The sequence below is a fragment of the Scardinius erythrophthalmus genome, assembly GCF_964197995.2.
Source record: "Scardinius erythrophthalmus genome assembly, chromosome: 8".
NCBI classification, from domain to species: domain Eukaryota; kingdom Metazoa; phylum Chordata; class Actinopteri; order Cypriniformes; family Leuciscidae; genus Scardinius; species Scardinius erythrophthalmus.
Window position 1 is genome coordinate 39,567,228 of NC_138228.1, and position 24,176 is coordinate 39,591,403.

The following is a 24,176-nucleotide window of genomic DNA, read 5'->3' on the forward strand; positions in this document are numbered from 1 at the left end:
GATTGAGATCCATTTAAAAACAAGTAATAAAAACTCAGTGAGTGTTTTTGCGCAATTTTCTGACGTCATGGGATCACAACACTAACGCCGCCTTCACACTGGCAGTTGAAATCATAGATATGATATCTATGGTTGAAATCAGCTCCGATACGGCAGCGAAACGACCGGAAGTCATTCATTTCCTATGGAGATTCGCAGACCGCATGCGAATGGGTCCGAACCAGGTGCGAACGAGTGCGGTGCGAAACAAATCGTGTCCGTTGGCCATCCGGATGCGTTCAAAAAATTGAACTCTTGCGAAAGGCTACGGACGGTTTCTATCCGAAAATCCCAACGGAAGTTAGCGTTGCTATGGTACTGATAAACAAACCTGGATTCTTAACTTTTAATAAAATAAATAATGATTTTATAACGATTAGTTGTCATGTCATTTTTTTATTTTCATGATGTTTTAACGTTATTAGGGCAGTTAATACAATTAAATAATTAAATATTTAAATATACTCGCTTCCGAGGCTTCCGACCACTGATCTATATAATGACACATATATATATATAATGTCATTCTATATAGATCAGTGCTTCCGACGCTTTTCACCGTTGTGTACGACGTCCGCTGGGGGCATATTGCGTATTACGGAGCTGATTTCAACTGCCAGTGTGAAGGCGGCGTAAGAGATAGTAAATCTTTTCCTGGATTTTTTTTGTGCGTTCCCGAGATTAGACCTTCCTTAACATAATGCCGAAAACCCGAAGTCTCTAGGTGGTCTGGTTGAGGAGTAGATAGAAGTACAAGTTTGGTGCGCACAGACAGAACAGAAATCATGAGTTAACAATCACAATTTTGTCCGGTGGAAAATTGCGCTAAAAATGGCCTCTGTTCTCCTGCGTACTGACACCGCCGCAGCGTTAGCATTAGCCGTTACGCTTTTTTGACTAAAGGATGCAGGCTTATCTTCTAGTGGCTTTGGAGAGAGGACCAGGTTTGGACTATTTACATTGTGCTTTTTTATGTTTGTATGGCAGTTGTCTGTGAGGGGCTGCCGCTTTACATTTGTTTTCTGTTTGTTTATTTTGATATTAAAGTATGTTGATTGTTCGGTGGTTCCCGCCTCCTTCTTCCCTGAATCACTAACCTTGCTACAAAATTAATTATTAAAGGCAGAAGCTGAGCAAAATTCATCTAAATAAGTCCATTCAGCATAGTTTCAAAATATACAATTATGTGAGTGTGTGTTAATAAAGAAGATATTTTTTTACTGTTGGCATGGATGATCTGGCAATAGGGAGGACCGGGAATTTTCTCAGTAAGCCATTTTTTGTTGCATACAGTGCAACCAGTATGCAACTGGATTCTCACTTCTCTTCATCTGCTTAAAACGTAACAAAATCAAAGCCATTAATCTAAACAAGTTGTGTTCCAAATTTGAGCTTGATATCTCAAAAAAATTAGCTTACATAATATTTGGTTTGGGCGCAGTACCAAACTTTCTCCATTTGATCCCAGCAAAGGTCCACTGATACACAGCGGTTGGTTTTATGATTTGCAGTACAGTATAATTTCTCTCTCTCATATATTTCATGCACACACACACTACACACAATTCTTTAGTACATACATACAAACCACACTCTGACATCCATATACCAACACACCCACACAATAATAGCTGCATAATTGGCTCTATAATTCACAGATGCAGAAAACAGGAAAAAAGCGAGTATTTGCTTTATAGGCCAAACCTGAGAAAATGGTGCCATCTTGTAAAATTTTTTTTTATAATAATTCTGAAGCCTTGCCAACAGAATGAAAGCCTATAAACAAAGTCAGCATAATTGTATAGTTAAATGGCCCTGGGATTAAAATATAAATTTAAATGGGTTTCAATGGGGACATTTTTGTCCTTAAAGGGTTAGTTCACCCAAAAATGAAAATTTTGTCCGTAATTACTCACCCTCAAGAGAGACTTTTCGTAAGACTTTCGTTCATCTTCAGAACACAAATTAATATATTTTTGATGAAATCTGAGAGCTGTCTCACTCCTTCATAGGCTTCTAGGCAATTTCTTTCTGCCAGTCCAGAAAAGTTAGTAAAAATATTGTTAAAATGGTGCAAGTGACTACAGTGGTTCAACCTTAAGTTTATCAAGCGACGAGAATACTTTTTGTGTGCAAAAAACAGAACAATAATAACGACTTTATTCAACTATTCATTTTCTTCTGTGTGGGCCTCTGATGTGAGTTCACGAGAGCGCCACGAAGCATGCACGAGAACTGAGAAGATGGCGCTCACGATCATTTGATGGGAACATGTGAAAGGTAAGCCATTCATTTTGCCCTTTAAGGCCCTAAGTGTAACTATTTTGCATCCAATAAAAAAAATTCAAATTAATTCCAATATTCCAAAAAAAAAAAAAAAACATTTGCCCAAATTTATGTAGTTGACAATAATAGGCAAAATGATATAAAATAAAATAAAAATAAAAAAACCTGAAAAAGACAAAAATTTCCTTTAAGGGTAAGGGCTAGGCTATTTAACAAGGGTACAATTGCCACAAGCTTTTAGCTAACATCACATCCCAGAAAAAAAAACGAAAACAAATTTACAAAAAATGTAGCAGATGATATTAGGGGGAGGGGCATTCTCATACCAGAGAGCATTTAATTGGACCAAAAAAAAAAAAAAAAAAGTACACGCCCTTGAGTTCAAGATGAGTAATCTATATTTTTTGTTCATTTTCTCAGAAGGAAACAATTATAAATTGTCACAATGCACAACTTTTTTTATTGTAAATTTTATTGTAATGAAATCAGCATAACAATAAATGTGATGCAGCATGTTACAGCATAAATGACAGCGCTCAAAGTTGCATAGATGTTTTGAAGACTACAATAATAAATATAACAATAATGCGAAAACTTTATCCAAGCAAAAGATTTTGTAATTTTATACATTCATGTGTTTTAGCTGGTGCTTCCAGCATAGCTGGGAACAATGATATTGGCCCATTTATAGATGACAGGGATAAAAAGGAGGGCAGAGCCAAGCAGTGATACTAAGAGAAATGCCCACAGGAAAACCCGGTCCAGGACCCGAGCCACAAACTTCCAGTCCTGAACAACCTAAAAAGAGGCATTACATTAGAATTCATTAGAACTCAAAACTCACAAAAAAAAAAAAAAAATCACATCATGCCTGGGAGTCTAAAGTGAGACTCTAACCTCTCTGACTTCATTCTCCTTCACCACATGAAGCGTGATGTAGTGTATAGATTCTAAGGCTGCCCGCAGACTGTGTTCTGCATTGAGCAGAGTGGTATCATGGCCTAAACTCTTCTCATACCCCAGCCCTCCTCTTCCAGTCCTGTCTGCTCTCTGCCTCGCTGCGGTGGTGGCGTAGCGGTCCACATGGCTGCGCATGCACAGCAGTTTAGGCAGGTGGTGCAGAAAGATACGGCGGACCCAGGGCGCCATGCTGTGATGAGTAGATGAGGAGCGATGATGGATGTTAATGGCAAAGACGGTGATGACAATGGAAAGGGTCACAAAGATCATAGTGAAAACCAAATATTCTCCAATGAGAGGAATCACCTGGGACAGAAAACAACATAGCAGAAAACGTAAGTCATTTGACAATTGCAGAGCTATTTAAAAATGAGAATGAAAGAATTTAAAGTAAACATAAAAATCATTGGAAATGATCTCAATATGTGTTTAAAAAACAAAATATATATTTTTTAATAATATAAAATTTTATGTATGGTAATTTAATACCATAAAGCAGTTTTTTTTTTTTTTTTTACTCCAGTCCTGGGGACCCACCTAACGTTTTAGATATTTTAATCCTTCCATCGTGTCACTTTGACCCGAAAAATTGTGGTTGAGTGTTTATTGGAGGGGTCCAAGACTTAAGGACTTTTGTCGCACTTGAACCACGAACACACACAAAAAATGACTGGATTCGGATTAGGAGTTTATGTTGTTGTAATAAAAAAAAAGTAGTAACAAATCCTTCCCTTCGAGGGTCAATTCAACCCCCCTAGGAATAAATGGAATGCGAAGAATGCTTCAGTAATAGCATACATAGAAAAACCTATAATGTCTACAGTACATGTGTATCTGAATGCAAACTTAAGAGATAAACTCAAGAACTGACTTTAGGACCCAGCAGAACAACTAATTTGCTCCATATATTGCTATGAGGTCATCTAATGGCAAGAGTCATGAAATATCATGTTATATAGAGTTCGTCAGAGACACCCAAATTGACCCTATGTAAGATTTTTGAGCTAATTTGAGCTGGTTTATGCATGTATTAAATAATTATTTTGAATTTAGTTTGAAATAATGTGAGGAATGTGCTTAAATATATTATTAATTGATAAAATCTAGTAATTTAAAGGTACATAAAAAAAAAATATATATCCAACAAAAATTGCATTAAAAAATAGAAAGACAAAAATGAAATAATAAAAGCTTTCTGTTAAAAAATAAATAGCTTTGAATTCTTACAAAGACTACCACCTTTGAGGAGGAAGGAATGATCTCTTCTATCACCAGAAGGAAGACAGTAAGGGAGACGAGGACAGACGTGCAGAGGGAGATTTTCTCTCCTCCATTAGATGGGAGATAAAACACCAGCACGGTCAGGAAAGACAATCCAATGCAGGGAATGATGAGGAAGAGTGTGTAGAAAAGTGGAAGACGTCGGATAATAAAGGAGTAGGTGATGGATGGATAGAAAAATCTCCCATCGCTTCTCAAACCCCGGCTACCTGTGGCCGTCACAATCTCCCATTCACCGTTGTCAAAATAGTCACGTTTGTCCACTTGTACATCCTCAAGGAGAATGTCCACCTTAAAAAACGAATGTTATGCAGTTGTTATATAAATATCCAAATGTTAAACACAGAAACTATCATATGGCGTCAGAAGACATGGAATATAGAACACGAGTCATATTAGCTTTTTTTAATAGTAACTATGAACTGACAATAGATAGGTAAATAAAAAAATAAAAGGTTTTTAAAAAGTAAATGATTTTCAGAATTCATTTTTGGGCTAACTATTCCCTTCAACAAGCAAACACTAGTTTTAATGCCTCTAATATAAAAACATACCTGGGAACCATCGTAGGTCCAGGAGCCAAACTTCATGGAGCAGTTTTGAAGGTCAAAGGGGAAAAATGTCACATCGATGGTGCAGGCAGATTTATAGTTGGCAGGAGGGGTCCAGGAGATTGTGCCATCATATCTCACCACTGCTTTTGTCACTGTGGCCTCGAAATTACCATCTGCACTGCAGGTGAGAATCATTCAGTAATGAGATACAGAATCCAAATTTAGTGATAATTAAGTCATTTGAGAGTTAAAAAAAAAAAAAAAAAACATTTCAGTTGGAAACATTAATATTGACCTATAGAACTTATGGGGTCGAAAGCATTTTCCATTCTCCATTTACACCGGGGTCCATAAACTCACAATGTAACAGTTCCGTTCGATTTTCAGAAATCAGAAGAACTTTACACATAAGATCAAGCTTTAAATTAAATATGATTTTAACAAATTCCACAGTCTTGTACCAAACCCCTTCCGTTTTCTTCAGATTAAAAAAAAATAAATAAATAAATAAATTAGACCCTACTCGCATACGTTATGTATTGTTACGTCCTGTGGATGTATTATGTTATATGTGCGTGATCTGGGGAGTGTAATACTTCATTATTGGACGTGTTGTGTGCTTGCTCTTTTCGCTCCCTCTCTCTCGCAGGCTGCTAATGGAGTTCTAGCTGAGAGTGTACAGGTGTAAAGTAAGTCCACTAAAGGTGAGCTTGTTGAGAACCCAAGTGCAGTTTATTCACAAAAACGTGATGAAACAGAAAACAAAAGCATGGAGTGGCGTGGCATGGCCTCAAACATGAACATGACGCTTACCAAACAGTGGATACAAGAAACAATACTTAAAGACACATGGCAAACATGAGGGCTTAAATACACAAGACTACTGACTAGACAAGGGACACCTGGCTTGGCAGGCATGATGTGAAGCTCAGGTTTGGCAGGCATGACCTGAAGAAGCTCAGGTTCGGCAAGCATGACGTGAAGCTCAGGTTTGGCAGGCATGACCTGAAGAAGCTCAGGTTCGGCAAGCATGACGTGAAGAGGCTCAGGCTCGGCAAGCATGACGTGAAGAGGCTCAGGCTTACTGGATATTGCGGGTTTGCAGGGTTCCTCATCCGCAAAACCCACAGTAAATGAAGAACCGCTCAACAGAAGGGCATAGTCAGTGAATTGGGCCAGGGAAAAATTAATTTTTGCCCCCTGGCAATTGAGACTGAACTGGTTCGTTTAGCCCCATTCGAAAGATGTCCTTAAGGGCAATGTCCTTAATCCACTTGGTAGGATATTTCCAGAAATTCAAAAATATAGTCCTCAATAGTCCTGTTACCTTGATGTAGGCATAGGAGGGCAACTGCTGGGTTCATTTTAGGTCAAGTATTCTGTAAAGTTAGTCCACTGAAGGCGAGCTTGTTTACGGACGGACGGACGGACGGACGGACGGACGGACGGACGGACGGACGGACGGACGGACGGACGGACGGACGGACGGACGGACGGACGGACGGACATATGCTTACCAAACAGGAAACAATACTTAACAAAGACACATGGCAAACATGAGGGCTTAAATACACAAGACTAATGACTAGACAAGGGACACCTGTGAACAATGAAACAACTAACCAATGACAACACAGAACACATTGCAGGATCACATGACTAGAACAGGGATAACATGACAGACATGAAACAAGAACATGAAACAAAACCAAAACGTGACAACAGGTATATGAATTAGTGAATTCTCTTTTGTGTAAACGTGTACGACCAGAGTGCGGTCCTCCCTTTTTCACTTTTGTTATTGATTTGTAACTGCCACAGTGAGCATGGGGAACGCTGAGTGTGCTCTTCCCTTATGTGAATATTGTTATTTTCTTCTACTCTTAGTTTTATGTGAATACTTTTTTTAATTATGAATTCGGAAGCTGTAGGAAGAGGGTGCCATTTTCTTTGAATATGAAATTTGCCAATGTTTATGTTAGACAGGGAGTGAGATAAGACTGTGTTGTTTATTTACTTGCTTTCTTTTTGTTACCTTTGAGTTTGATTTAAATAAAGTCAAGTGCTATTTGTTTAATTTTGGGTTATTACCCAGTCAGTCTCATTACCACAGTAAGTACATAGTATGTTTATGTGAAACAGGACGCTTCCATGTAAAATAAAGTGCTTCCAATTTTGTTGTTCTGCTTTTTTTCTGGATCAGGGGATTGAAGTAACTGTACATCTTTTTCATTATATTTATTTATTTTGATTATTTCCAATAATTGTTACATCCTCTCCTACCCCTAGACAAAATGGGGAGGATTATAACTGTATGAAATTCACTAAAGTCACAGTATAAACATTCAAAATATGTTTGTATTGAAATATAAAATATCACAAAAAATATTATTAGACTTTTTATGTTATTTATGGCTCTAACAGAAATGTTAAACATACTGTTCAGTCCCTCTCTGGTTTCCTTTCAGACTCATACACGTACTTGTCATAGAGCACGATGTCAGGTCTCCAGATGGAGTCTGAGGGAACTCTAATGGAAGTGATGCCCAGGTAATGATCCGGATTCCATCGGAGCTTCATGTCTGTCCACTCCTGAATGCAGAGAGACAATGATTTATCTGCAAAGCTGATCACCAAATAAAACCGTAAAGAAAGCAATTGGACACATTGGCCATATATTGAATCTATCAAAAAGTTAACTACTATCAAAATGCAGACAATATGAAGGCAAAATAAAGAAAATTAATCAGATAAACCTCATTGGGTTCTTAAGTCCTGCTTTACCTGTTTTATCCACACATTGGTCGTCATCAGCTGGTTCTTCTCATCCTAACCAACAAAAAATCTGATATTATATCTGTGTTATTCTATGTGCCTTCATGTTCTGCTGAGATTGATTTTTATGTTCTTTATGTCCCAGATACCCCAATGTTGTACATGACAGATTTTATGGATTATTTACTAACCCCAGTAAATCTAACTCTTTTTGCTACTGACTCCAAACAGAACATAAAGATTAACAATAAATAAATTCCTGAACTATTTTAATGATAGAGAATTGCCTAATGTATATATTTTAAAATTTAATCTTTACATTTTGCCAAAAGGAGGAGAATGCTATTTCAGAAGGACTAATTCTCACCACATCCACCAGCTGGGAGATTGCCAGGCCAAATTTCACCTGCACCGTTCCATTTAGATCCTCCACTGGTCTCACCCATTTCTGGTAGTTGCTGAAGAGATGTTTAAACAACTTGTCTTCTGTCTTGGCATAGGAAGACAGCACAGGAGGCCCTTAAAGAAAACAACAACTTCATGTTAATCTCTCTTCCGTTCAATCAGGAGGTACTGGGACACTAAACAACAGTAATTAGATGGCAACAGTCTCAGATTCAAAGACCACACAGGCTTTTAGAAGGTGTGACAATTTGGTTGACACTTTGTCAATGAACATATTGATCTCGCAATGAACATCTCACATAGGCTTTATAACAAGCTTGCACCTGCACCTTTTAGTGTCATAATACAAATTCAGTCCATTTTTTACTGGGATTATGGGATATCAGTGAATATCAGAGCTTGAGCCTTTCAAAGCTGCCTTAAAAATGACTTGCAGTGTATACTTGATGAACTCGAATGAAGCTCATTTGGCATTGTTATTGGATCTCCAGCAGCTGCTGCTATCATGCCTATATCCTGATCAGATTTGCCTCTCAAGGCCTCCAAAGTCTTAGTCACTAAGGGAAACATGGTTTGCTAAACATGTGTTCTTGTCTGTGAGGGCAGATAGAGTTATGAATGGAGATTTATGAATCTCTGAATGTGAAACTGGTTTAGATGATCTGGATTGTGTTACCATCACCTAGTGAGCTGTCTCCTGCTTTAGGAAGTTGTATCCAAAGGAAGCATCCTAACTAAAATGGAAGTTTACATGGGACTGATTTAAAATGTTTTAAATTTGCAGTAATTCTGTGCATCAGACAAATGCCCTTCATGTGCCTAATTGAAGTACATTTGATGCCAAACTAGTTTGCCATGCATGTTGATAAACTAATAACACCATATTCATATCTACGTTTAATCTGCTGGCTTTTTTCACATATAGTATAAAGTATAAGTATACTACACTCACCGGGCTGTTTTAAATCTAAACCATATATAATATTTGGTAGCCAGCTGGAATTCATTTTTTTGCACGTTTAAAGCTGGATGTAATATTAGACCGATAAATCATCTAGCCTCACTGAGACTCAAGGGAATGTTTTGACCCAGAAGCCATAAAACACTGCAAGTGTCTCATTTCTGTCTAAAATGAGGTTGTTGACCATGGTGCTGCATTTATCATGAAAAAAAAAAAAAAAAAATGTGGTAAGACCCAAATACCTTATATTGATTGATGCATATCTGTGCAGATTATTCAGCTCCATATTTAGATGTTGATTGGATTTTACAATTGTATCTCAGCCCCAAAGCTCAGTTTCTGTCCTTATAAATCTGTCATTTCACAGACAACCACATTCCAGTTTCAGCTTGTTTTGCCATTGATCAATATTTGTGGTTCTGGTCTCCCTTGATCAATATAAGACTAATTAAAAAATGCATTAATCCTCAGGTTACACTGTTACAGCTGACTCATAAAGTGATAATCAGTGTGGGTGAACATGTGGACCATGACTTATTAAAACACTCTGAATCACTGCAGGCAGAATCTGATCTCTGCTCTAAACTCTATGTACATCTTCAAAGAACATAGTTGTGTTTTTTACTATTTTATCTTAGAATAAAATATTTTTGCAACACATTCATGAACTGAATTGACCATTACTAATTAAAATGCAAAAAAAAAAAAAAAAAAAAAAAATGACAGTGACAAATGCAATTGCAATGCTCAATTAATCGTGTATGCACTACAAGCATAATAGGCAAAAAATTGAAGACCGGAAGTGCGTCTTTTAGTAGGGATACGGCTCTTCCGGTTAGCTTTTTACAATGGCGGAGTCCGATAGATACTGCTGGACCAAATCTCTCCACAACCTGCCTGAAGTCACATATGACGATGTGGTTCGGATGGTAAATGAAAACTCTCAAGTGGAAAAGCGTGAAAGCTGAGGCATGGCTGTCTACGTCCTAACGCAGAGCAACTCGGTGCACTACAACAACAGCGGCGGGCCGTTCGCCAGTAAGGTAAACGTTTCTATGGTAACAGCGAGTTGGACCAATCAGCAGACGTTGCTGCTACGCTTAGGATTGTGGGTAGTGTAGTTTTTTTTTCATAAGATCGCGGATAAAACATGTTTTTCTTAAAACAAGGTTGATTTCATACGAACTTGTAGACATTATGGCTGATAATCTAAATCCTTATTGAGAAATGCTGTTGACCGGAAGTTCTGAATCCCTACTCCGCGTTCCGGAAGCAGGAAGTGTGACATAGGCCTATTAAGCAAGGCTTTAGGTCGTGCCTGCCCAATACGTCGATCGCGATCGACTGGTCGATCGCAGAGCCAATGACGGTAGCTCACAGAACTCAGCAAAAAAAAAAAAAATGCGCCTTTTCAGAAAAGCAATCCACCCTATCATGTCATTATATTACCATGTGCCCGCTGATTGACGTGTAGACAGGCCAGTCTGCTGGTTGCTAAAAAGTTTTTTTACACTACGTTACCATAACAACCATAAACTCTAGCGAGCTGATCTCGACAGTCGACATGTCACAAGTTAAGCTTGGTGACAGGACATGAATTATATGGACTTGATACACATGCACACATCACTATCTGATTGTGCCAGCATTTACCATCTTTTAAGATCAGAATGATGTTGTAATGTGTTTCCCCCATTTGGAATGAATCTGATATACATTTTGTTTTCTGTTTAACTCAATGATTAATTTTCTTTAATAACTTCACAACCAGGTATAATTGCAATCAGAATTACCTTTTATTTCTTGAAAGAATTACCCCCAAAACTTTGTTTTGGCTGTTGGCCTACTGGTCTCATCCCATGCTGCACCATCAAACAGTCTGTTTGATTCAAACATGTTTTTGTAGCATTAGCATTGCCTAATTGGACTGAACCATTGGTAATTTTGTATGGGGGTGGGGGAATATCTGGTAAACAATTTTTCCCTTTTCATTTCCTTTTTTTTTTTTTTTGGTTTAGTGTGTTGGTGGTTAAGTACCCATGGGTTTACACAGTGTTATTTGTGAATATGTTTAGTGTTTTATTATTTTTATTTTTTTGGTGTATAATGTGTTGTATGTGTATTCCCTGCTTGTTCATTTGGAATAGGCTGAGGGTGGAGTTAGCCCTTATAAATAGGGAACTATAGAGACTATCAGGCAGTCTTGGTCTGTTTAACCCTCAGAGGTCGGAGATCACGCCGGCGTGATCTGCTCGCTTTTTTCCTTATGAGTTGAATTGAGACCCGAAATACTCTTTTGACTTTGATTTTACAAAACAAGTTTCATACATCAATCGATTCTGTTAAATGTGTATTATTTTTGTGTATACTCACAATAAAAACAAAGTGCTGTGCTTTTTGCCAAATAAAGAAAAATAAACACGAATCGAGTTCTGCCTTCTCTCTGCCAGTGTAGTCCATTCTGAAACGCGTCCGAAAATGAACAATAACTCAGCGAATACTCAGTCAAACAGGCATACAGTCACACAGGCATGAAGCTTGAATTCTCTTCTTTTTAATGAAGTAATTTCTATAAAAAACAAATATTCTCATCTTGTGAAATCTGTATTAAAAGAGAGCGATTCCAGTCGAGCTAATTACATCTGATTCAGATGTAATGTGACCCCGCCCACGGAGAGCGCGCGCTATTCAAACGCAAATGGCTGAGGCAATCCACGCAATCCTGTGAACGCCCCCATATCAGCTCGAGAAAAAAACACAAGTTTATTCAGATCATTACTTGTTTACACCATCTTGCAGCTGTGAGGAATAATAATGGAAAATGTCCCCCAGAAGTGCGGGTATATCGAGGAGCGAGCTGAGGAATACTAGTAAGTTTTTTCCTTCTCACGTGAATTTCTTCACGTGGGTTTCTGTTTATGAATGAATGAACGGCAGAGATGCGCGCTGTTTACCACAGCTGGCAAAGACAGTTTAAATTTAAATCGCGTGTGTGAATTAATGATGATGTTTCAGCAAACTGTATTGCTATACTGAGATGAGTAAAAATCGACTGAAATATTTTGAAATAAAATGTAGGCTATTTGTAGAAGCAACGTATTAAACTGCAAATTAACAATATGCCCTAATATTTCATGAAAACAACGTTACAGTCAGGCGAAATATGAAAGTAATGAATACATAGATAAAATGTAGGCCTATAATCATTTTTTTTTACAAAGAAAGAGTACACTTGAAATATTGTTGAAATTGTAATATTGTTGTAATTGTAACCTTTTTAATAAAATGGCAAAACATATTTACAAGATAGATGTACACAAAATCTTAAATGGTCAATATAAGTCTTCTTCTAAATTGTGGCTCAGTCAGTGTCACACCTGAATGAATGGCTAATTATGCAGAGTCATTATGCAGAGTGGGTGGGACATTGTTGTAAACAACTCCTCGTTCACGCCTCCTCGCATATTGGCTTTCCAAGCAAAACCTGTTTTACATCAATTTAAATCAATGTATGGTTTTATGTGAACGATAAAGCAAGACAATTTTCACATAATTTTGAAGAAAAAACACTAGGCGAGGACATCCATTATTCAAAAGTCTTATTGAAACATATTTACTATGTGTTTTGTGGCCTTATTTCAGAAATTTTAGTTTTTAGTTTTTTCAATAACCATGCATAAACATTATTCTCTCAAAAATGAAAACATGTACATACACGTGGCTCACATATTATGGTAGCCCTGTTTGTGCTTTATAGAGTGAATTTACACCTTTGCCATTAATATGTTTATAAGCAACTGAAAAAAGCACAAATGTCAGGGCATGTCAGAACATCTCAAGGGCCCCAAAAACAGCTCAGACCCCAGAGGGTTAAGGCTGGAGGTGTGATGCTGTTGCGAATTGGACCGAATTATTTGGTGTAGCCTTTTTGCACATTGTTGCAGTTTTTGTTTTGTCTTGTTTGTACCTTTCAATGTAAATTTTTTTTTTTCTCTCATTATAATAAACCACCGTTTGGAGATCCACTGAACCTCTGCCTGCTTGTTCAAATTATTCTCCCTGACCACTTGGCTATCTCTTACAGTTGGTGTCAGAAGTGGGATAACCCTGGTCATAAACAAGCTGGATTATTTTTGCTCATTGAGATGCCACCAAAGCTGAGGGGTCAGCCTGAGGAGGGCAATGAGCAAGATCTGGGACAAGGTGCAAGTGGAGGTTCGTCTGCTGCTGAAGTTACTTCATCTGGAGGAGAAGCAGCCATCACCAGTCTTTCTAAGATGTTCCAGAGCTTTATGGAATATCAGCGAGATCGTGATGACAGGCAAGAGAGAGAAACGGCCCGTCGGGAACAACAATACAAGGTCCTCCAGCATCAGGTCAGCCAGATACAGCTTGACTTTGAACACACCAGGGCTGGTGTGTCTACTTCGGGTAAATCAGCTCGAGTAATGGACCAAGAGCTACGTATGACAAGGCTGGAAGACAACGACGACATTGAGCAGTACCTCACAACCTTTGAACGACTCGCAGAAGTCGTAAAATGGCCAAAGGAGGACTGGGCTATACGCCTTATCCCGCTGTTGACTGGTAAAGCACGGGGTGCTTTTGTCTCTATGGATCCAATATTGACGCAGGATTATAATGCGGTCCAACAGGCAATCTTGTCAAAATATGAAATCAACTCTGAAACCTATAGACTGAGATTCCGAGGGCGTGAGACTCCAGTAGAGGAAACTCCTAGAGAACTTTATGTACGCCTCAAGGATCTGTTCTGCAAATGGGTAGAGTTTGACAGCTGTGACAAGGAGGACATTATGGAGACTTTGGTGTTAGAGCAATACTTGCGAGTGCTCTACCCGGAAATAAGGACTTGGGTCAAAGAAAGGAATCCCTTCACTGCTAAAGAAGCTGCTACACATGTGGAGGCCTACATTGCAGCACGAAAAGGCCCTGGCAACTATCGATATGCAGGCATGATACATCCTGGCAGGGGTAAGTCTGAAGGAACTGGGGCTGGTTTAAACTCTTATACCACTAGTCCAGCCAAGATCCCGAAGCCCATCCACAATAAGACTTATACTGCTAAGGCCCCACAAGGAGGACAACATTCTGACAGGATCGATGTTGTGTGTTTTAATTGTGGAGAACGTGGTCATACTAGCCCTTTTTGCCCCTTGAAAAAGCCCAAAACCACCAGTCTTTGTTGGGTGCCCCGTCCTAATCATTCCCCCACCCATGCCCACAACCCAGAGCCCACTATAACCGTCTTGCTTAATGGTAAACCACTCACTGCCCTAATAGACACAGGTTGCTCCCGTACGCTGGTACAGTCTCAGTACATCCCTAGAGATATGTGGAATGAGGAGGAAACCGTCTCCATTGTCTGTGTACATGGAGATAAAACAGAGTTACCCACAGCAGATGTATATATTGAAATACACAACCAGCCTTATCTGATGGGTATGGGGGTAGCCACCAATCTCCCCTTCCCCATTTTGTTGGGTACTGATGTCCCTATTTTGTCAGATCTAGTGCAGAGCAGCACTTGGTGTGGGGTAGTTACAAGGGCCCAAACCCAGCATAAAAGGCAGGAGACAGAGATTAATGTTTTGAATGAGATGCCTTTTTCAACTGCTGACATAGAGGCAGAGCTTAAGCCCACTGATGAAGAGAGGTTAGCGAGGCGTAGGGAGGAGGTGAAGGGACTTATTGACAACGCTGACCATGTTGATCTAGATTTAGGGGAACCTGAACTAACCGAGTCTGATGTAATTATACCCAACAACTTAGCTGAGTTACAAAAGGAAGACCCCTCTCTGGTGGAGTTCTTTAAGCAAACTGAAAAGGGTTGTCTCTTGCATGGCCTGGGAGAAACATATGTTCTCAAGGCGGGCCTTCTCTATAGGAAGAGTAGGGAGGAAGGAACTCAGTTGGTTGTACCTAAAGCATACAGGAAGGAGGTGCTTGAGCTCGGACATACGATTCCCTGGTCTGGTCATTTAGGTTTCATGAAGACCCTTATGAGAGTTTCTAAGAGGTTTTACTGGCCTAAGATGTATACTGAAGTGAAAGAGTAATGTAAGTCTTGCCCCGAGTGTCAGCTCACAACTAGTTATAAACCTCCCTATGCACCGCTGCACCCATTACCTGTCATTGATATGCCTTTTGAGCGTATTGGAGTAGATGTGATAGGTCCACTAGAAAGGAGCCAGTCAGGGAACAGGTTCATTCTTGTTATCTGTGACTATGCCACTAGGTATCCCGAGGCTTATCCTCTCAGAGAAGTCACTGCTAAGCAGGTAGCAACTGCACTTCTCAGATTCTTCACTCAAGTAGGCATACCTAAGGAGGTCCTAACAGATCAAGGACCAAATTTCATGAGTCGCACCCTACACCAGGTTTATCAACTCTTAGGAATTAAGAGAGTAAGAACTACCCCTTATCATCCTCAGACAGATGGCTTGGTTGAAAGGTTCAACAAAACTCTAAAAAATATGCTGAAAAAGTTTGTTTCAGAGACTGGAAAAGATTGGGACAAGTGGTTGCCATACCTGTTGTTTGCGTATCGGGAGGTACCCCAAGCATCAACAGGATTCTCTCCCTTTGAACTCCTCTATGCTCACCCAGTCAGAGGTCCTCTTGATGTTTTAAGAGAGTCCTGGGAAGCATCAGCAAAGCCAGGTCAAATAAACATTATTTCTTATGTCCTAAAGATGAGAGAACAGTTGGAGAAAACTACAGTTATGGCTCGAAAAAACCTTCTTCAGAACCAAGCACGTCAAAAGGAATGGTATGATCAAACAGCCAGAACCCGCAGCTTTGAAGAAGGAGATGAAGTGTTGTTACTTCTGCCTACTTCAGAAAACAAGCTACTGGCCAAGTGGCAGGGCCCTTACCGGGTCCAACGGAAGGTAGGCCCAGTCACTTATGAAGTTTACATTCCATCGAGAAGTAAGCCATTGCAGACATTTCATGTTAATCTACTGAAAAGATGGCATGTGCGACCTCCATCCTCTGTTTCTCCAACTAGCACCAGTAAATCAAGCCCAGAGAAAACCTTGTTCATTCGAGCAGTGGAGGACGAAGAGGAGGTAGAGGAACAATACTTCCCTCTTCCTCGCCAATCTGCTCAACTAGATTTGGGCCAACTGTCCGAACATGGGAAAAAGCAATTACTGGACCTGATACCACCGGGTCTATTCAAAGAGACACCTGGTCTGACCAAAATGGTATCACACCACATTACCCTGCACAATGCTAAACCCATTCGCCAACCTGTTTACAGAATACCAGAACGACTCTTGCCTGTCTTTAAAGAGGAGTTAGAATCCATGCAGAATCTGGGGGTCATAGAGCCATCTGCCAGTGAGTGGAGTAGTCCAGTCATCTTGGTGCCCAAGAAGGATAGCAGCCTTTGTTTCTGCTTGGACTTTCGGAAGGTAAACAGTGTCAGTAAATTTGACTCCTATCCCATGCCCAGGGTAGATGATCTTGTGGAACGACTGGGACGAGCTAAGTACATCAGCACCCTAGACCTGTGTAAAGGCTATTGGCAGGTTCCGTTGACCCCAGAGAGTCAGGAAGTGACAGCCTTCCGAACACCATTTGGGCACTTCCATTTCCGGGTATTGCCTTTTGGCATCCATGGGGCACCATCCACCTTTCAACGAATGATGGATCAGCTCCTACGAGGTACAGAAGGATATGGAGCGGCTTATCTAGATGACATTGTCGTCTATAGCAAGTCATGGGAAGAACATCTGCTTCATCTGAAAGATGTTCTAGGGAGGATTAAAAGTGCAGGACTCACCCTTCGCCCTGACAAGTGTTTTTTGGCCAAGCAAGAAACACAATATCTGGGATTCGTTCTGGGTCATGGAATGATTCGGCCTCAAGTCAGCAAAATTGAGGCTATTAAGTCTGCTGGAAGACCACAGACGAAGAAACAAGTGCGGTCCTTCCTTGGACTCAGTGGATGGTATAGACGGTTTATACCAAACTTTTCTGCACAAGCTGCTGCACTGACCAGTCTCACCAAAAAGGACAAACCAAACAAGGTGGTGTGGACTGATGAATGTGAACTTGCCTTTCAGGGCTTAAAAGACACTCTATGCAAGGAGCCAATACTGCAGAGTCCTGATTTTGAACAGGAGTTTACTGTGCAAACCGATGCTTCTGAGCACGGCATTGGAGCCGTTTTGTTACAGGGGCAGTCAGGGCAATTAAGACCGGTGGCTTATATTAGTAGGAAGCTCCTTCCCCGTGAGTCTAGGTACTCTACGGTAGAGAAGGAGTGTTTGGCTATTAAATGGGCCCTGGACTCCCTACGTTATTATTTGCTGGGCCGAAAATTTAGACTGGAAACTGATCATCGGGCCCTGTCCTGGTTGGGGCAAATGAGAGACACTAATTCCAGGATTACAAGGTGGTTTTTAGCTATTCAACCATTTGATTTTGAAGTCCTTTATAGATCAGGCACCCAAAACTGTATTGCGGACTATCTTTCACGGACACCTCACGAGGTGTCTGGAGAAGGGGGGGAAAATGTCACAAGTTAAGCTTGGTGACAGGACATGAATTACATGGACTTGATACACATGCACACATCACTATCTGATTGTGCCGGCATTTACCATCTTTTAAGATCAGAATGATGTTGTAATGTGTTTCCCCCATTTGGAATGAATCTGATATACATTTTGTTTTCTGTTTAACTCAATGATTAGTTTTCTTTAATAACTTCACAACCAGGTATAATTGCAATCAGAATTACCTTTTATTTCTTGAAAGAATTACCCCCAAAACTTTGTTTTGGCTGTTGGCCTACTGGTCTCATCCCATGCTGCACCATCAAACAGTCCGTTTGATTCAACATGTTTTTGTAGCATTAGCATTGCCTAATTGGACTGAACCATTGGTAATTTTGTATGGGGGTGGGGGAATATCTGGTAAACAATTTTTCCCTTTTCATTTCCTTTTTTTTTTTTTGGTTTAGTGTGTTGGTGGTTAAGTACCCATGGGTTTACACAGTGTTATTTGTGAATATGTTTAGTGTTTTATTATTTTTATTTTTTTGGTGTATAATGTGTTGTATGTGTATTCCCTCCTTGTTCATTTGGAATAGGCTGAGGGTGGAGTTAGCCCTTATAAATAGGGAACTATAGAGACTATCAGGCAGTCTTTGTCTGTTTAAGGCTGGAGGTGTGATGCTGTTGCGAATTGGACCGAATTATTTGGTGTAGCCTTTTTGCACATTGTTTCAGTTTTTGTTTTGTCTTGTTTGTACCTTTCAATGTAAATATTTTTTTTTTCTCTCATTATAATAAACCACCGTTTGGAGATCCACTGAACCTCTGCCTGCTTGTTCAAATTATTCTCCCTGACCACTGGGCTATCTCTTACAGACACTACAGAAAAGCACCATTGCTTTCATTTTACCGTTGCTTTTCGTTTTCGCTATTGCTCGATTATCTGTATAGACAAACAAAAATTATACCACAATGAATAAGGGAGTGAAAGAAATCAAAAAAGCAAAGACTTACCATTTTCACCAGGAATGGGAAGATGACTTCTTATTCACGATGTCATACTCAAAGTGTGTCTGTCTGATCTGTCAATCCAGCATTGCACTTCCAAAGAAGGGGAATGTAGAGAGACAATTTAGAATGATTCATCGAACCTTTGATACAGACTTTCCTCCAAGCAGTGAATTGAGAAAGAGAAAGGTGAGGGAGTTGAAGTCTCAGCTTCTTGGACAGCAGTCTCTTTTCACTCGGCCAACAGCGAAAGCGAAGGCCGCAACAGAGTCATCGTTCCGGGTGAGTCGGACGATCGTTAGGCACAAAAAGTCTTTCCAGGATGGAGTTATGGTGAAGGAAGCCTTCACTGAGGCAGCGGATTCTTTGTTTAAAGACTTTACGAACAAAACAGAAATAATGTCTGCAGTCAAAGCTGTTCAGTTGACAAGAAATACAGTGACCAGGCGATGCGAAATGATGGGCGACAACTTATTGCAGCAGCTTGCTAAGGACATTGACTGTTGCGAGTGCTTCTCGCTACAGATGGACGAGTCTACGGACATCACAGACAAAGCCCAATTGTGCACTTTTATTCGAATGGTCTTCCAAGACATGACTGCAAAAGAGGAACTTTTAGCAGTTCTGCATATGAACGCACACACACGAGGGGATGACATCTTTGAGATATTCAAAAACTTTATCGACAAGAATAAGATTCCAGTGTGCAAACTGGTGTCAATCACCACCGACGGTGCGCCTTCCATGATCGGCCGCTCTAATGGATTTGTTGCCAAATGCCGAGAGGATGAAGCGTTTCCTGACTTTTTAAGTTACCATTGTATCATACACCAACAAGCGTTGTGTGCAAAAATGTTGAACATGAAAGAGATCATGGACGTAGCAAACAAAGTAGCCTGCTCTATCCGTGCTAGATCTCTTCAAAGACGACTGTTCCGTTTGCATCTTGAGGAGGCTGGCAGCGACCACTTGGACCTACTGCTTCACACGGAGGTAAGGTGGTTGAGTAGGGGGAAATTCCTGCAACGATTCCGCGATCTACTTCCCGAGGTAAAGCAGTTCCTACGTGACAAAAAACATGCGGAATACACGCAACTTAATGATGATCGTTGGCTGCTTGATTTGGCGTTTTTAACTGATCTGGCGAACTTGCTCAATGAGCTGAACGTGGAATTACAGGGCAAAGAGAAAACCGTGATCAATATGATAAGCTCAGTGAACGCCTTCAAGGGAAAACTTAAACTGCTTTCTTCAAAGATCCAACGCCATGATCTGGGGAACTTTAAAAACCTTGCATCTGAGCTGAATAATCAAGGGAAGGACTTAACGGAGATTGACAGTGCATGTTATGCAGAACAGATTGACACCGTCCTGTCAGACTTTGACAGGAGATTTCAAGACTTCGCTCTACTCGAGCCAGTTGCCACGTTTATGTGCTTCCCTTTTCGGGAGAATGCTGAGGTCGATGTCCTCGCTTCCGAAATCGCAACAATGTTTCAGCTCAGTTCTGCTGAAGTTGAGGATGAGATCTTGACACTGCAAGCAGATATTAACTTGAAGTCTAGGGCCCATGAACAATTCTGGAGTTTACTCACAGAAGAAAAGTATCCCAACATGAGAAAATGTGCAACATCACTGACTGCAATGTTTGGGTCTACTTACTTGTGCGAATCGACCTTTTCACATATGAAATTTATCAAATCCAAATACCGCTCCACCCTGACCGACGATCATTTGGAGGCCTGTCTTAGACTGGCTATCAGTAGTTATTGCCCGGACTATGCATCCCTAGTGGACTCCATCCAATGCAAGTCATCATCTGAATAAGGTACTGACCACTGATGTGAACATGTCATGTGTATGCAAGAAAATTACTACATGCAACTTATGTACATAAAGTTAATTCACTGCCTGAAAGTTTCAATGTTTGAACAGTGAATTGTAGTGTGATATAGTGTGTAATGTAGGCCAAATGCCACTGTATATGTAGGCTATGTATGTTAAAAGAAAATCCTAGTGTTAAAAAAAGTTACATTTCAATGTGAGTGTGTGTGTGTGCGTGCGTGCGTGTGTGTGTGTGTGTGTGTGTGCTACCTGAATGGGTAAAGTTACATTTCAATGTGTAGATTTTGATGTAAATGCACTGGATTGTATGAGAAATGTAATGTAAGTGCCACTGTGTATGAAATCACATGCATGTTGATTAGTAGCTTCTATTGTGGACTGTTACTGTTATTACTGTATTTTTAGTATTGGTAAAGAAATACAACTCAATCATACATTACTAATGATTTAAGTGTGAAACATTAAAGCAAAATAGCAGGCAATATGACATTGTGTGTTCGTTTTGGTACATTAAAAAAAGACACGTAATGTGAGTAGTAGATCATTCTGACCCAGCCACTTAAAAGGTAGATCACCATTCAGAAAAGCATGGGCACCCCTGCTTTAGGTGGTCAGTTCTACAATCTAAGTGGTAACTGAATTATATTATTAAATATGACTAAATAAACATGACTACATTAGGTTACACAAACAAACGTAATTTAAGGGTCAGATACCTTCCTATATTTTCACTTTCTACAGTGGTTTTACTAAAGCTATATGAGCCCTGCAGCCTAATATAACATCTCTGACGTGCACTGTGTGTGCATTAAAATCATCAGTTTGTCCTTCAGTTCACAAATAACTTTTTTCTCAGCTGCTGTCAGTTAATTTGCATACCATAACATTTTGAAATCAACTAAATCCAAAAGTTGGATTATCTGTGGCCTTTGTGACTTCTTATTTAACATGCCACATTCTTTACAGTTTTATGGCACCTGATATTTTATACTATAAACATAACAGTCTTCATCTCTGTCTGGTCCTGATTGTCAAGCCCCTCACTGACTAACACAGAGCAGGAGACAATCCATTTTGGAGTGTAATCTTATCAGTGACACTGAGAACCTCTATCACAGAGAGGGTCACAGAGCGAGAGAGCTGTCGTAAATAATAATTGGATGAAGAGATGTGATGTGATGGACAAGCGACTGAATAACAGGTCACATTTTATCCCAAAATAATATTATATTATATTATATTATATTATATTATATTATATTATATTATATTATATTATATTATATTATATTATATTATATTATATTATATTATATTATTAAAGTTGCTCTGGAATTATCAATTCTGGCCAATCAAGCCATCCAGAGATCACGGTCATCCATGGCATCACTTTATATCGGCAAATGAAATTAGATCAACTTTCGGTCCATCGAGGTCGTACTGTTATGATGAGGCAAGGACGAAGCAGAGAGAGAATCCACATGCAGCAGTCATTTATTTAAACAAACAGGTAATCCAGAGCAAATAACAGAACAACGGAACTAAGAACTAATCATTATGTAATGATTCATGTCTGTGTTCTTCTGTCTTGTCCCGTGTTTAGCAGTTCCCCGTTATGTTGATTAGTCTCCCCAAGTGTTTTTTATTTACCACGCCCCCTTGTTATCTTGTTTAGCTTGTTTGCATTTGTATTTAAACCTCTGTGCTTCAGTTGTTGTTTGTCGGTCATTGTAGCTGTTTCCTGTTCCTTGTTCCTGTCCTTAGTTCCGTTGTTCTGTTATTTGCCCTGGATGACCTGTTTGTTTAAATAAATGACTGCTGATGAGTCCAGGCAGAGAATGATGGGAGATGTAGTCTGTGAGTGAACATGAAAGTCTGGTGCGGAGTGCCCTCTGGTGGCTCTCAAGGGCACTCCAGCTGGTGACCGTTACACAGACGTCCACGATTAAAAACATGACCAACTGATAGCTACTTTATAGTAGAATTTAAAGTTGTAAAAGAAAGAGACACTGACTCTGTTTTTCATGTTTAATTCTGTAAAGCGTACTTTAAAGTGGGTTATTCGAAGTATACGGATTTCTCAAAACACTTAACATAAATTTCTCTAAATTTCTGTTTTTTAAATTTTTTATGTCTTTACATCAGTTTCAGGAAACTACGAGGGTGAGTAAATGATGACCATTTTATTTGTTTAGTGAACTATCCCTTTAATTAAAGCTAAGGTATAGGCAATGTTTTTCATAAAAAAATGTTAAACTGGTTGAAAGTCTCTTCACATTCTGATAGCACTCAATAATAAAAGTGGTCTAAATATTTTAAAATGTACATATATCTTCTGTGGAAGTCTCAGGACCAAAAAATGTATATGCAATAATAGGATGACCTACCTGCTGTAAATGTAAATGCATACCTCCGAGCACTCTGCTCGCAACACTATTAACATCGAAATGATTTCTAATTCTGTTCATTATTATTGTAATGTTATGTGCTTTGAGATACGAGGTAATTTAACGCCATCTCTCGTGATGCTTTGCAGACTCTGCTGTGTGAGTTCATGGGTTTTAAAGGAGGCGTGGCTTTAGAGATGCTCTGAAGGGAGGGTGGGATCTCATGCTTTTAAAGCTAGCTTGCTATTGCTAGCCTCTGCGAAATTGCCTACACTAGATTTACTGAACAGTAGTGTTCCGAGATATCAACACACTTTAAACACTTTTTTTATTATAAATAAAAAGTAAGGCCTATGTTTTCTTCTCTTAATGGTCCTAAGATAATATTATATAAAAAAATATTTTAGAAAAGATTGTCTATATTTTATAAATAAATTATAGTTTCTTTCTTTAAATTTTGGGTTGAATAATGGGCATGACAGACTTTGTGAGATTTCATCCAGGCACAGATGGCATGAAGGTGGGGCATTGAGCCAAGGTCAGAGACACTTACCTAAAGAGGAGCAGAGGACCGCACAGCAGACTAGCAGGAGGAGAGCTCTAATAATGCTGTGAGCTGTTACCATGATACCATCAGGAGGAGCAGCAAAGCCACAGAGAAGACCTGCAAGCAGACATAAGCATGCATGCACTTTTTTACACACAAATACAGTCTGATCTGTTACTGAAGACTCACAAGCCTGTTAGCAATTAAACATATATGTGATATGCAGTGGAGACATTGCACATGCACCTGAATGCTGCATATTTTGCATCTTTCATGTGTGTGCAATTGATCACATAAAATGTTCTGCATCATGCACATGTGAACAGACCTTTACACAAGCACACAAAGCATGTACCTATCCACCTGTCTGTTGAGATTACACTCGCATTCACCAGTCTGCAAACACCCAGTGTCTCTTTCTCTCTGTTTCTCTCCCTTTCTCTTTCTTTGTCAATTTATTTTCCTTACCTGAATATGGACTGGAAGAGAGCGGAATCCTTTAGAATTTTTCTTTTCCATTTGGTTGTCGTGTGTCCATGCCAACCAGCATGTGTGTGGCTGCTTACTCACATACAAGCAGTCATGGTCTCCTCCAACTCC

General features: G+C 39.6%; 1 protein-coding gene across 3 annotated transcripts; it reads right to left on the bottom strand.

Moving 5' to 3' along the window:
* Positions 1-2,789: 2,789 nt before the first annotated feature.
* On the bottom strand, positions 2,790-24,176 carry chrna5 (cholinergic receptor, nicotinic, alpha 5). Of its 3 annotated transcripts, XM_081372006.1 has the most exons (9): positions 24,045-24,176; positions 23,583-23,693; positions 8,263-8,414; positions 7,905-7,949; positions 7,603-7,712; positions 5,121-5,298; positions 4,525-4,857; positions 3,223-3,591; positions 2,790-3,123 (listed from the first exon to the last, which is right to left on the bottom strand). In XM_081372006.1, the coding sequence occupies exons 2-9, from the start codon at positions 23,653-23,655 to the stop codon at positions 2,965-2,967; spliced, it is 1,419 nt and encodes a 472-aa protein (XP_081228132.1). In that variant the 5' UTR covers positions 23,656-23,693; positions 24,045-24,176; the 3' UTR covers positions 2,790-2,964. The 3 variants fall into 3 exon arrangements, with proteins under 3 accessions (XP_081228132.1, XP_081228134.1, XP_081228133.1); XM_081372008.1 differs by lacking the exons at positions 23,583-23,693; positions 24,045-24,176 and adding an exon at positions 11,055-11,133; XM_081372007.1 differs by lacking the exons at positions 23,583-23,693; positions 24,045-24,176 and adding an exon at positions 11,055-11,133 and having other exon boundaries at positions 4,513-4,857.